The sequence below is a fragment of the Peromyscus californicus genome, unplaced genomic scaffold, assembly GCF_007827085.1.
Source record: "Peromyscus californicus insignis strain IS unplaced genomic scaffold, ASM782708v3 Scaffold_12__1_contigs__length_115047231, whole genome shotgun sequence".
NCBI classification, from domain to species: Eukaryota; Metazoa; Chordata; class Mammalia; order Rodentia; family Cricetidae; genus Peromyscus; species Peromyscus californicus.
Genome location: NW_026294413.1, coordinates 72,585,494 through 72,600,191, shown reverse-complemented (window position 1 = coordinate 72,600,191; position 14,698 = coordinate 72,585,494). Strand labels below are relative to the sequence as shown.

Below are 14,698 nucleotides of genomic sequence, written 5' to 3'. Positions count from 1 at the left end.
CAGTCACCTATCCCCCAGAGCCCCACTTTTTTATACTACACTGCTCCTGAAGTGAGTTAATTTATAGATGAGGATCTTTCTGTATGTTTGAGTTTACAAAGTAAACACGAAAGTTATTACTATTGTAATTTCTGAAAGATTGACCCCAAGACCTGTCCTTCCCAGCATATCTGTGTTTCCAGACCTCTTACATCTCACACAGAAACCACCTGTTAGCCATGACCGTTCTCAGCCATGTGGAAGAGCTGGCCTCCAGGGATGCAGCATCTCCTGACCAGCATCCATCCGGTTGCTAAGCCACACACTCCCCACTGATCACACTCACCTCATGCTGGAGTCTCTGAAGAACAAGTTCATGGTGGCGGGTACTGATCCCGGTCCGCAGCAGGTTACACAGGTTCCGGAGCATGGCCATGAAGGGGAGTTTCCCATTGTCTTCAGACATGGGGGACAGGACAACGTAAGTGAGTGACAGGCACAGAGTTGCAGCCCACAGCAGGAAACACAGAGCCTCACAGAAGCTCAAATGGGAGATTGCAGTACGTTCTACTCAAAATGTTCTGGAGATCCAGGAATACAACACAAGGACTGGCCTGAACTGGAGAGTAAAATTTATATAACTCTGCTTATGGGATAGGTGTTTCAATAACAACTTATGTCACTATCTGTTGGCTTCAGTTGTGATTCAAATGGTAGAATGCGTTCCTCTTTTTTCCATCCACTTGATGGAAGGTGAGAACTGACTACAGCAACTGTCCTCTGGCCTTCCACACAGTGCCCCCCAAGCAAAGAGACAGTGTAGTTTCTTTTTCTTTCCTTTTTGTTTTTGTTTTTCGTGGGGTTTTGTTGTTGTTGTTTTTCAAGACCGGGTCTCCTTGTGGAGTCCTGGCTGTCCTGGAACTCACTCTGTAGACCAGGCTGGCCTCAAACTCAGAGATTCAACCTGCCTCTGCCTCCGGAGTCCTGGGATTGAAGGTGTGCACCATTTCTTTTCTTTTAAAAATTGCCGGGCGGTGGTGGCGCACGCCTTTAATCCCAGCACTCGGGAGGCAGAGCCAGGAGGATCTCTGTGAGTTCGAGGCCAGCCTGGGCTACCAAGTGAGTTCCAGGAAAGGCGCAAAGCTACACAAAGAAATCCTGTCTCGAAAAAAACCAAAAAAAAAAAAATTATTTTTATTATTCATGTACATATATATGTCTGTGGGGGGAGTGTATACCACTTGTTTGCACACAGAGGCCAGAAGAGGATATAGTATCCCCTGGAGCTGGAGTTACAGGTGGTGTGGGTGCTTCGAACTGAACTCAGGTCCTCTACGGAGGAAACCATGTATGCACAGGTTACTTTATACAGACAGAGCAGGTTGTGTTTCTATATTTAGGAATACAACAAAGAAGTAAGGGCCATGAATTTGAGAGACAGCAATGGGGTCAGTACATGGAAAGAGTTGGAGCAAGGAAAGGGAAAAGGGGAAACCCTGCAATTATACTTTAATTTCAAAAAATAAAAATTACTTTTTATAAGATTAATAAATTTAAAAAAAGAAAACAGTTGTTTGGTTATGGACCTAAGTCAGTGGGATTATAGGTGTGAGCACCATATCCAGCTCGACCAATGTTCTGTCCTTGGTGAACACTCTAGGTGACCACACATGGAGACAAAATCTCAGCACTGGGGAGCCTGAAGAATAAAGATTTCCAGTTTGAGACAAGCCTGGATTACACAGGTAGACATTCTCAAAAAGGGAGGGGAGGGGAGAAGAAGAGAATGAAAATAAGTGCCTTTAGGGCTAGGTGCATGCCTCCAATCTCAGCAGGGGGAAAACTATGACCGCCTCGACAATATAAAGAAACTCTATCGCAAAATAAAAAAGGAGAGCTGGAGAGATGGCTCAGCAGTTTGCACTGGCTGCTCTTCCAGAGGACCTGGGTTCAATTCCTAGCACCCACAATGGCTAACAACCATCTGTAACTCCGGTCCAAGGAGATCCAATGCCCTCTTCTGGAATTTTCAGGCACCAAGCACAAATGTGGTTCACAGACATACATGCAAGCAAAACACCCACTGTGATGGTTTGAATAAGTACAATCCCCACAGACTCATATATTTGAATGCTGTTTGAAAGGATGAAAGGATTGTAAGGATTAGGAGGTGTAGCCTTGTTGGAGGAAGTGTATCACTGGGGGAGGGCCTTGAGGTTTCCAAAAGCCCATGCCAGGTCCAGTTTCTCTCTCTCTCTCTCCCTCCCTCCCTCCCTTCTCCTTCTCCTCCTCCTCCTCCCTCCCTCCCTCTCTCTGCCTGCAGATCAGGATATACCTCACAACTACTGCTCCAGCTATGCATGCCGCCATGCTCCCCTCCGTGATGATAATGGACTAAAACCTCTAAAACTTTAAGCAGGTCCCCAATTAAATGCTTTATTTTATAAGAGTTGCCTCGGTCATGATGTCTCTTCACAGCAACAGAACAGTAACTAAGACATCTATCTATACATATAAAATAAATAAATAAAATAAAAATTTGAAAAAAGAAACTAACCATAGAGGATTTAGTCTACGGGTATTAGTCTCAAACAAGGTAAATGTCACAATTTAAATTTTCAGGGTTAGTGATTCTCAGCCGAAAGGAGGAAGTAAAGACATGCATATAGACTCAGCCCAACGCCACATCCTTCTTGGTTATTTGTTTGTGCTGTCTGCTTGAGGCAGGCTCTCCAGGCTGATCTCAAATTAGCCAATCTCCTGCCTCGGCTTCCCAAGCACTGTAAGTGTGCATCACCACACCTAACCACATCCAAGTCCCTTCATCACTATATCTTAACTTGTGAATTGGTGACAAGGCTGTCAGATAGGGGTGGGCATTTAATTCCCAGGTAATTCTGATACACACATCACCGGAGGCACCCATAGAGAGAATAATAAGTAGCTAGGCAATTCAGGCTGCCCTGGGTATAGTATGTAACTACCAGCAAAGGTCATTTGGGCTTCTCAAGTTCCAAAATTGGATGTCTACAAAATTCCATTAAGGTCTAAAGTTACATACATTTCAACAAAGAGAAATTTCCAAAGACAAAAGATGAAGCAAAAGGAAAAGTGTATAAAATAGAGAATGGAGCCTTTCTTTTTCTTCTTAAAATCATTCATTCATTCATTTATTTTATGTGTATGGGTGTTCTGCCTGCATGTATGTCTGTGAACCACAGGCATGCCTGGTCCTGTGGAGGCCAGAAGAGAGTATGAGATCCTCCTCTAGGACTGGAATTACAGATGGTTGTGAGCCACCATGTGGGTGCTGGGAATCAAACCCAGCCCCTCTTGAAGAGCAATACATGTTCTTAACCACTAGGCCATCTTCCAGGCCCTCAAAATGGGCTGAAGAGAGTGAGTCAGCAGTCAATAGTGAGTACCGCTCTTGCAGAGGAACTCCTATAACTCGACTCTAGGGTATCCAATGCCCGATTCTGGTCTCTGAGGGCACCTGCACTCACATGCAACACACAATAAAATAAACCCTTTTAAAAAAGGAAAGCATGATAGAGCCTTTCACAGTTAAAAATATTCAACAAAGGAAGAAAGAAAAGACCGGTAATTTGGTCTTCCCCAATATGATTTTTTTTTCTCTTTTACCAGTATTGGGAAATAATTAAAATTTCCAGGTCCTACATGAATTTCTACAGAAGTTCTAACATCTCATGATCTAATCCTACCTCGTTTGGAATAAATTACAGATATGTTGATACAGGTACAAACAGGGAAGAGGTACCACTTTTTTTGTCCTGTGTTTCTGAAGACTTGTGTATCATCTAAGTATATCTGGAATAATGATCAACCTAAGACATCAACACTATTTAAAGCGAGATCCACTGCCTACAGTGGTATGGTAAATAGCAAACCTCAAAATTCCCATCATTTTCCATTATGTAAGTTAAATTGCAAAACAACTGCACCATTTTGTGGAAATCTTCAGTGTGGGATCTACAGTAGAGAAGCGTGAACAGGGAAGACCGGAAAGGAACAAGGTGGTCAAGGCCACCTACCTATGAGTTCCTCCCAGACAGAAGCTTTGTTCCCCCGCAAGCTCAGCTCCCGCTCCCAGGTCTCTGGCCTTTGGAGCTTCATCCGCTGCCCAGCTCTGCTAGAATCCCACGGCCCAGGGAGGTGACTCCGAGAAAAGAGCTCTAGGGTGGCTGGGTACCTAAGAGAGGGAAGAAAGCACCTATCATTCCAAAGCTAACCAAAGTAGAAATGAGCCAAAGTTCGGCTCACACCGTGGTCTGCCGAAACTCACACTGCTGGCACCGAGAACTGCCACAGTTAGAGCCGAGGATGAACCGGGATGGTCATGGCAATGGAATGTGCTTGAAATCCAGTGTCTCACCTGTAGCCCAGCAGGGCCTGGACATGCTGGGCAGGCTCATGGATGTGCAGTTGCTCTACCAACTTCTTCAGAGTGAACCTTGGCGGACTTTTTTTCTCTGGCGCCGCGTTGTAAGCTGCTTCAAACTGTGGAAACAGCCCCGAGCACCCCAGAGTTTGTTTCATCCATGATCACGGGGTATCAGAAATAAAAGCGTAAGCCTGCCATACCAGATCAGGAAGTAAAGCACGAAGCGATCATATACCACTGAGGCAATTTCATTCTCTAAAACCGATTTGGACCAAGGATAGCAACAGCAGGGGAAACCCTGCAGGAAGGAAAGAGGGCCCAAAGACACAGCTGCAGCTACACACTGCAGCTACACACTGCAGCAACAACACTGCAGCATCAACACTGCAGCTACACACTGCAGCAACAACACTGCAGCAACAACACTGCAGCTACACACTGCAGCATCAACACTGCAGCTACACACTGCAGCATCAACACTGCAGCTACACACTGCAGCATCAACACTGCAGCTACACACTGCAGCTACACACTACAGCATCAACACTGCAGCATCAACACTGCAGCTACACACTGCAGCAACACACTGCAGCATCAACACTGCAGCTACACATTGCAGCATCAACACTCCTACAGCCCCAGCAACCAGGAAGGCTAAGGCAAAAGAACTACATAACAGGTCCCAAGCATGCAAGGCAGCATGGGCAGCATGGACGACGAGTTCAAGAAACAGAAATAGAAGTTAACAATTCTTTGGGTTCCAAAAGATAATAAAGGGGGAAAAGACAACAGCTTTCTGGGAGTCCCTGTGTTTCATTTATATAAGATTTGAACCATCAGGGGTTACTATGGGGTGATTGGCTTATTTGAAAAAAAAAAAAAGAAGAAGAAGAACAGAGCATATTTCCTTATTCTCTCAGACAAGGAAAAAGAAGGCAACTCTTATCTGTATCATAAGCCTATAACAGTGGCAGCATCTGTTTGTTTTGAAAACCCCCTGTGAGGGGCTGAAGAGATGGCTCAGTGGTTAAGAACACTGGCTGCTCTTCCAGAGGACCTGGGTTCAGTTCCCAGCATCCACATGGTAACTCACAAATGTCAGTAACTCTAAACCCAAGGGATCTTAGGGGCCCTCTCCTGGCCTCTAAGAGCACTAGGCATATATGTGGTACCCAGACACACGTGCAGACAAAACACAGGTACCCATAAAACAAAAAGTTTAAAGAAAAAAACTTTATATGGAGTGTGGAGATACTTTTATAACATTTTAAAATTCATTTATCCAACTGGATATGTCATCTGTCAACAAGGCATAACACCAAGAACAACAGAGATTTAAAAAAAGATCCCATCCTTTTACCCTCCAAACCAAACCACATAATCACAACTGAGAATGCCCAGGAAAAGACAAGTAAGTGTCTACCACACTGGCTACTGGAATTTTTAAAAAATTAATTTCTAAATGTAAAAATAAAAAAATAATAATTTTTAAATTAATTTTAGAATTTTTTAAATTAATTTCTAAGTCAGAAGGGATTGTGCACACATACAGACAACCCCCAAGCAAGTGACTCACCATAATCTGTTCGTTTTTAAGGGGCCAAAGGCTCTTTGGAAAACATCTCCCTCGCTCTGAAAACGGTTGTTCTGTTTTCTACGGGGACAAGAGAAATGTCTTCAAACAGGGAAACGGAAGTCGCCCCTGGAGATTCCCGTTCCAGTAGCCCTGAAAGACTATCTCTGCCAATTAGGAGGCGCGTTCACAGGGGGGACCCTGTTCTCTCTCGCCCCCAGCTCCACGCGGTCATCTGGACCTCTCTGGCTCCTTTGCTCTCTGATATACGAACATATCAGATAACTTCAGTTTGGCGCCCCGAAGCTCATCATGTTCCTATATCCCTCCCTTCCCAGAGAAAAGGCGCTGTGAACGCAGGCCCAGGGCTGAGGCAAGGACTGACTTGGGGGCGGGGTGGCCGGCGAGGACATTTCTTGGCTCGGTGTTTCCGTGGATTGTACTTAGCTAGCTGGTACTCATCAAACTGGGCAAATTTGTCGGTCATGGCAGCGCGGAGGCAGGCGGGCAGGGGCACCAACTTCTTCTCATCTCCTTCTGCCAGGCTCTGTGGAGGAAAGAGGAGATCAGCAGAAGAGAGACCCGACCTCCCACTGTCATCATTATAAAAATTGTCCAGAATAAGGTCAATTTTTTTTTTCTCAAACTTTGGTCCAGCCCTTGGCTCCCTATTAGTCCATTCGGCTTTTACAGAGAAAACATATTCCCTCTGGGCACTTGGATGAAAGAAAACTGAGGAAGAGGCTACTCTGTCTGAAAATCTCCTCAGCGAACAAAGCAAACAGTAAACAAAACAAACAAGCAAAGACCGTGAAGGTCAAAGTGCAGGGTACTAGACACCATACCTGATAGAACTCGGCTACTTGGATCCAGTCGGAAGGCAGGTGAACAATGGCAGAGTAATACCGTCGCACGTGGGGGCGGCAGGCCGGCAAGAAGGCAGCTATAGCCAAAACTGCATTGGCTAATTCCCGGATGTTAAGCTGCTGCCTAGCATATAGAGATGCCTAGGGTGGAGGGTGAAAAGGTTGGCATGCTGGTCACTTATCTCATAGCTCCATGCCCTAAACTAGCTTGCTCATTGAATCTGTGAGTATAAAACCAAAGCTTTCCTGAGCACCCCACAACACCCACAAAATAGAAAGCGCAAGCATCATCTTAGTCTACTGACCATCTTCTAAGTCAACCAGACTTTGTTTGGAAGATCCCTCATGCCCGCATCTATCAAAAACTTACCAACTGCAACATAGATGTGTTGTAAGGAAGTTAAGAGAGAAATAACAAGCTGATAACTAGTTACGATCTTCCTGAAGGCAGTTTCTGAAGTCTTGTTGGTGACTTTCAGCCTCAGAATTATGCTAAATTATATTAAGTCAGATACTCACTATCTATCGAGATTATTTCTAAGTAAAAGTACTATAACTTAAAAAAAAAAAAAAAAGCTTACCCAGGGTTAAAAATGCTGATTAAACCTGTTGTCTTCCAAAGCCCCATAAAAAACATTTCTGCCCTAGATCAGACTGGCCCATGGACATGGCTCGGGGGAGATTTGTCTTAATTTCTAATTGGTGAAGGAGGGCCCACCCACTATGGGTGGCACTATCCCTAGGCAGGTCCTCCTGGGCTGTATAAGAAAGCTAGTTAAAGAGTTGGGATTGGTATAAATACTTTTGAATTATGGTTGATCAGCATCTGAATTTTAAATCTTGGTGCAAAAATACACAGTAAAAATGCTTGTACGTGTATACTGAAATGGCACGTATGTTCATAATAACATTATTTGTGATGGCCTAGAAGTACAAATAATTCACTACTGAAGTGTAGCATAGATAAGCTGTGGTATATAGTCTACCTTACAACTACAGCAAGCTTCAGCTGTAAGCAACACTGTGAATCAACGTTACAACGTTGGCAAAATACTGCCCTCCTTCCCCAGAAAAGCCCACAGTATAATTCTCTCTCTATGTGACACTGAGAATCAGTGTTTGAAGTGGAGTATACTAATCGGCCCCATCCCTTTCCCCCAAGCAAGGAGGATCCAACTCGGGGCTGCTTTTTCCTTACTGGGCCACTTCTCTAAGGGCAGTGGCTGTTTTTACTGAAGGAGGAAGTGACAGGGTCTGGGTCTGCAGGAGGTCCTGGGAGAGACTGTGGTGATGTTCTGTTTCAGGAGCTAATTAGCCAGATTAAACAACTGTGTTCATTTTGTGACAATCCTTTGAGCTCTATGTATACATATACATATGCATATTCTCGTTACACTAAATAAAAGTAAAAAATTTTTTAAAGAAAGAAAGCTAAGCATGAGCCTGTGTAAGCTAGCAAGCAGTCTTCTTCCATGGTTCCTACCTCAAGTTCCTGCACTAACCTTCCTCAATGATGGATTGTGACCTGGAAGTGTGAGCAAAAAAAAAAAAAAACAAAAAAAAAACAAACAAACAAACCCTTTCCCTCCGTAAGTTGCTTTTGGTTAGAGTGACTTATCACAGCAACAGAATGAACCTAGAACATGCCTCTTCTCTGCTTCTGAAACAGCCATTATCGACTCCACACACGATATTTGGGGAAGTGTTTTACTGTCTTGGAACCAGATCCAAGTTTCATCATGTTAATAAGACTCCCACAGCCTAGTTCTGTGCACTTAGCTTGTACAAACCCAATCCTAGTATACCTTCCCCCATCTCACCGTTCTCCACTCCACAGAACCCCGGGGATGAGGTCCCAGACTCACTCAGACATCTTGCTCCCTTCCTGAGCAAACATGCTTTCCACCCCTACAAGGAGCCAGTTACCAGCTCTTCATATCATAACCACATTAATATCTCCCAGTTTCCCTCTTCTCCCCATTCCTTCATACCACAATACCTTCAGGATGAACTCAGGTTCTAAGGGGGCCAGCTCACTACAGACTTCAAGGATGGATGCCCGGGTAGGGTCAGACGCATCTTTGACATTTATATGTGAGGCCAGGGCAGAGCACAGTAAGGTCAAGAGAGCCATCTAAGAATTGGGTAACACAGAAGAAAGGGGAGACAAATAAGGACCTACACAGACCAACATGTGCAATCAAGGACAGAGGGATTGGGGAGACGGCCCGGTGGTTAAGAGCACTTGCTGCCCTTGCAGAGGACCCAGGTTTAGTTCCTAGGACCCACATGGTGGCTCATGACTTCCTTTAACTCCAGCTACAGAGGATGCAACATTTTTTTAGGGGGAGGAGGCAGAGTCTCAGTTTGTGGCCCTAGCTAGAACTCAGTATTATAGACGAGGCTGGCTTCAAACTCCCAGAGATCCATCTGCCTCTGCCTCCCATGTACTCAGACTGAAAGTCATGTGCCACCATACGGAGAGGGATCTGAGACCCTTTCTGACCTCCACAAGCACAAGACACGCCGTGCATGTCTACATATGCAGACAAATACTCAACAGGCATTAAAAACGAAAACAAAACAAAACAAAACAAAACCAGAAAGAATGGACTCCAGGTTCAGAGAGATGTCTATTCAACTGACAGGTTGGACAATTGAATTAAGAAGTAGGAAAGTAGGTGGTGGCACACACCTTTAATCCCAGCACTCGGGAGGCATAGCCAGGAGGATCTCTGTGAGTTCAAGGCCAGCCTGGTCTACAAAGCGAGACCCATGACAGGCACCAAAACTACACAGAGAAACCCTATCTCGAGAAAAAAAAAAAAAGACAAAACACCAAAAAAAGAAGAAGTAGGAAATAAGAACAAAATCACGTCCCCTCTGCAACCTTCCTAGGGAGAAGCCCCGGTTCCGGTCTCCATTCTCACCATTCCCTCCACCACCAACCTCCCAAGTTTTACCTTCTTTTCCTGAAGGACCCGGTCATTGGTTTCAGGATAAGATTCCGAGTCTCCAGATGTGAGTTTCAGGACTGGTGCATCCAGCTCCTCTTCCTCTCCCAGGCTTAGACTATAGAGAGGCATTTGGACTTGTGCTCTCTCCTCCTCTTCCTGCACTTTCTTGTCTTCTGAGAAGCGCCACTGACCCTAGAAACAGTGGCAGTTACAAATCACATCGTGTGCTCACAGCCCTCAAAGCAGGATCGGGGAAGTGTCTCCCAGAGACAGGGAAGGTCCACATCTCTAAACTAATAAACCCCCTGCCTGCACCCCTACACAGGTCTGCCCTCTCTCTAGCCTGGTACTCTTTTTCACACTGACTTACTCTATTCAGGTTTCTAAGATTTTTGTCCAGATGCTCTGCAATCTTCCCTGCTGGTAGCTATGTTTGGGGGTTGGGGAGAGGCGTGCAGGGCACAACAGGTGACGGTTGAGGTTCAGTGTCGCCCCGCCAGGAGGCAACCCTCCGGGAGATAATTCTTGGGTAGGCAAGCCCCCCCCCCCCCCCCACCCACCCCCTCCACCCCCCCCCCCCCCCCCCCCCCCCCCCGAGACCACAGACCCTGGAACGTCTTTTGCTTCTGCTCTGCCTTTGCATGCTTGCTGGTGCTGTCTCTGATATCTGACATGGTTGAATTGGGTGTGGGGAAACTCCCCACTGCCTGAAAGGTAATGTGTTTATCTCATGGAAACATCCCATTCTGAACCGCAATCATCACCTGTGACTCCACCCCCTCCCCTACACACACACACACACACACACACACACACACATGGCTACCAGCACTTCCACACTGCCATCACATGACTGCCAGTCTGGGAGCCCAAGGCCTCTCATATACCTTCTAAATGCAGTGCGGTGTTTTCTGAGTCAGAAGAATGTCAAGCCCCATATCAATCCCCCATAAGTAAAGAGCTTCTTCATTTACTACCACCTCCCTGATAGGACTGTTGGAAAATTCAATGGAATAATGTTATGTTTGACTCTACAAGTTGCAAAGCCCTAAATCTCAGGGTAACAGCAGTTGCACTTTGAACCAGAACTTTGTGAAGCTTCTTTTTTTACCAGCTTGATTTGAAAGATGGGGAAATTAAAGCTCCAGAGGGGATATTATTAGCTTTGCCTAAGGCTGCATACTTCATAATTAACAGAGATACCATAAGATTCAGGTAAACTTTCCCCCAAGTGTTCACAGAGAAAATGTGTTCCTGTCTGCCAATTCTGATCTATATACTAAATGTGCTTATATGGATCTGTTGAATGGACATGTGTTAGCACACAAGTATACAAGGAAGTGAGTTCTGACATAGTAGATATACTGCGTGTGTAACCTTGGACGCACCCAGCTAACTCTGTTGTAATAATTATGCTGGCGTTCTTCCCGATCAGAGGTTTTCTTAAAGACAAGGACCTAGAATCTCCGTACTAGATACTTGGTAAGAATAAAGATGCCAGTGAGGACAGCCCCAAGGTAAAGACTAACTCGGAAAAGGCCATGAGAGACTGGAGATGTAGTTCAGTAGTAGAGCACCTACCCACCATGTGCATGCCTATGAGTTCAGTTCCTAGAACTGTCCAAAAGAACCAAAAGGCTGATACCAAAAATGCTCTGAGAAAAGAAAGTCCCTAGACACAGGTCATCAGAGAAGGAAACTAAGGCACTGAAATCTAGTGATAACAACAAAACAGATTCAGCTAGAGTCAAGATCAGCATCCAAAAACAATTACCAAAGCTATTTCTTGAACTTGAGTAGTAGCAGAGATGGATTTCGGAGCCCTGGAACAAGTTGGAAGGTCTAGATTGTCAGAGAAACACGGAACCTTCTTTGAAGGAGGCTTGGGGAACAGACAACTGCTAGTGTGCGGGCTACACACATCAGCTTGCATCTTGTGAGATACATGAAGCAAGGGGCTGGTAGATACAGTGCTCTTTACAGTGGATAGGGTAGCTAGACATCGGTTCTCCAAAGACAGGATGTCTGAGTGACTAGACATATGTCCACGTAGTTTTTCCAGGGGTTGGAGGTCAGGAAGCATAGACAGGCACCGGTTCTCCAAGGAGAGGATGTCTGGGTGGACAGATGTATTTCCATGCAGTTTCTCCAGGGGCTGGAAGTCAGAGAGCATGGTCAGGCACCGGTTCTCCAAGGAGAGAATGTCTGGATGGACAGATGTATGTCCATGTAGTTTTTCCAGGGGCTGGAGGTCAGGGAGCATGGTCAGGCATTGGTTCTCCAAGGAGAGGATGTCTGAGTGGACAGGCACACGCCCACAGAGTTTCTCCATAGCTTCAGCACAACCAACATATGCCTAGAGGGAAAGAACAGGTGGTGAGTTGCATTAGAAACATACCAACTCCATATTCATCTGTTTGTGCCAGTGATAGGCAAAGAACAAGCAATATTTTTATTTCTTTTTAAAATTAGATTATGGATTGTTATTAATAATTATTATTGCGTGTGCATGTGTATGTATGTGTTGCAGGGAGAGGTGTATGCACAAGTTCAGGCACACGGGTCAAAGCATGTGTGTGATCAGAGGACACCCCTTGGGAGTTGGTTCTCTCCTACCACCGTGGGATCAGGGAGTGAACTCAGGTGGTCAGGATCACACAGCAAAGACTTTCAGCCACTGAGCCATCTTGTTGCCCACCCCCCCTTTTTTAATTCATCCAGGGTGAATTCTAAGGAAACAAGGTGGGAAAAAGGTAAAGCTTACAGGGAAAAGAAAGCCTGGCCTGGTGGTGACCTGCCTGGAACCCCAGCTGAAGAGGAGGGCATAAGAAAGACCAGCCTGGCTGCACAGCAAATTCCAGATCCCGGGAGCTACAGGGACACACCTTTCCTCAAAAGAAAATGTGTCTGGCTTATTCCCCTCGTGTCTCTGTACTGGGGGTCGGGGGGACAGCAATAAGGGCATGTGTGGCACACACCTGTCCTCTCTGCACTTGAGGCAGAGGCAGGAGGAACAGAAGTTCAAGGTCATCCTTGGCTACCTAGCAGGTTAAAAGATCAAAGCCACCCTGAAATATAGGAGATTTTGTCCAAAAGGGGTGAGGAGCTAGGAAGATAGGTCAGCTGATAAAGTGTCTACAGGAGGATTCGTACAGCAAGCTGGCCAGCCAGCCTACCAAAGTAAGATGGGAAGCCATAGCGTACAGCACCTGATGTGCCCTCCAGTCTCCGTACTTGTTTATACTCTTATATATACACACAAGCATGTATACACACGTACACCCCACACACAAGGAGTAATAATGAATCTCAGAATTAATCCTATATTTTATTTATTTACTTGTTTGTTTATTTATTTGTTGTTGAGACAAGGTCTCGCTCTGTAGGTCTGGCTGACCTGGAACTATGATATACACCAGGCTGGCCTTCAACTCACAGAGAACCACCTGCCTCTGCCTCCCCAGTGCTAGGATTAAAGACATACACAACCACACCATCCAACCACATAATCCAAGACTTAAAAACACAAGTTCTTAAAAAATAAAAATTAAGTTAACAGAAAAACAAAGACATGTAATTTTTTCTCCTCCCTGGGGTTTATGGAGATTCAGATGAGCCAAATCGGAAAACTTAGACGTTCTTCCCCCACGTCCCAGAGACAACTGCTATTGGCAGTTCTATACTAGCATTCACTTTCTGTTAATATACAAGTATGTATATCTGCCTCCACTTCTACCTCCCGCCCCTTTTCTCTGGCCTCACAACTGGGGCCATACTTCAGACGTTATCCTGGTCTCAGGAGGTCGTGAAGGCCTGCCATGTTAGCACCTTAGCGTCCACCTCTCTGTTAAGCGTGGTGGACAATCTAGCGAGATTCTGTGGCTAACAGTGCTCACAACACCCCTCGTTTGTGACACGCATTCCTTCTAGGAGCACTTAAGGCCAAAGGCACCTGCCCCCCCCCCCCCCCCCCCGGCCCCCAAATACACCCTCAGGGCGCCCGGAAGGACTAGGCGGCTGCACTGCGCTCGCCCGGAGGCCCTTCCCAGAGTCCAGCCACACAGGTCTCAGCCAGGGCTCTCTACCTGCGCTCGGGACTGGAAAAGCTGTGCACAAGGAGGGGCGCCGCAACAGGAAGCAGAAAGCGGCCTGGGTCAGCCAGTGGAGAGGTTGGAAACAGGGAACTGGAAGGACACCAGCACCCCACGGAGGCGCAAGGGAGAGGCTGGGCTGGGGGCGGGGCGGGGCAGTGACCTGGGCGGGGCTGGGGGCGGGACTGCTGCGGGGAGTGTAATCGCCAATGCTGGGATTGCAGGCTTGTGCGAACCACGCCCGGGTTGGTTTGTACGTTTCCCCTGATTCATACTCAGGGCCAGGCCAGCTTTACTAACTATGCTGCATCCCTACCCAATACAGTCATGTTCTGATGGTATTATGTATCTTAAAAATCCCCCCAAGGCTTACGTGCTAAAAACATGACTGCCAGTTTGGGCCAGCTAGGGGGAGGTGGTTAAATCTCTTGAGAGTGTGCCCTTGAAGAGACTATGAAAGTCAGATCCCTTCTCTCCCTCTTCTTTCCTCCCATCCACCCTGGAAGTGAACAGTTTCCTCTGCCAGTGATTGCCACCCCACCCCACCCCATCCATGAACTGCTTTGCCCCAGGCCAAAAGCAATAGAGTCAGGAGCTTGTCAACTGAAGCTATGATCCATCCGGAACGGTGGCACACACGTTTTTTTTGTTTTTTTTTTGTTTTTTTTTTTTTTTGGTTTTTCGAGACAGGGTTTCTCTGTGTAGCTTTGCGCCTTTCCTGGAACTCACTTGGTAGCCCAGGCTGGCCTCGAACTCACAGAGATCCGCCTGGTTCTGCCTCCCGAGTGCTGGGATTAAAGGCGTGCGCCACCACCGCCAGGCAGTGG

General features: G+C 46.3%; 1 protein-coding gene across 2 annotated transcripts in view; it reads right to left on the bottom strand.

Moving 5' to 3' along the window:
- Nucleotides 1-14,014, bottom strand: part of Tep1 (telomerase associated protein 1) — a 45,984-nt gene extending 31,970 nt beyond the window's left edge. For both annotated transcript variants that reach the window (XR_008217101.1, XM_052733382.1), the window contains exons 1-10: nt 13,866-14,014; nt 11,555-12,136; nt 9,787-9,972; nt 8,823-8,957; nt 6,803-6,964; nt 6,343-6,504; nt 5,961-6,038; nt 4,376-4,500; nt 4,035-4,192; nt 326-435 (exon numbers count right to left, since the gene is read on the bottom strand). Coding sequence is in view for 1 of the 2 variants with exons in the window: in XM_052733382.1 (XP_052589342.1) it covers nt 326-435; nt 4,035-4,192; nt 4,376-4,500; nt 5,961-6,038; nt 6,343-6,504; nt 6,803-6,964; nt 8,823-8,957; nt 9,787-9,972; nt 11,555-12,112 (1,674 nt within the window). In the remaining variant the exon portion in view is untranslated. The remainder of the gene's footprint in view (nt 1-325; nt 436-4,034; nt 4,193-4,375; nt 4,501-5,960; nt 6,039-6,342; nt 6,505-6,802; nt 6,965-8,822; nt 8,958-9,786; nt 9,973-11,554; nt 12,137-13,865) is intronic.
- Nucleotides 14,015-14,698: the final 684 nt, after the last annotated feature.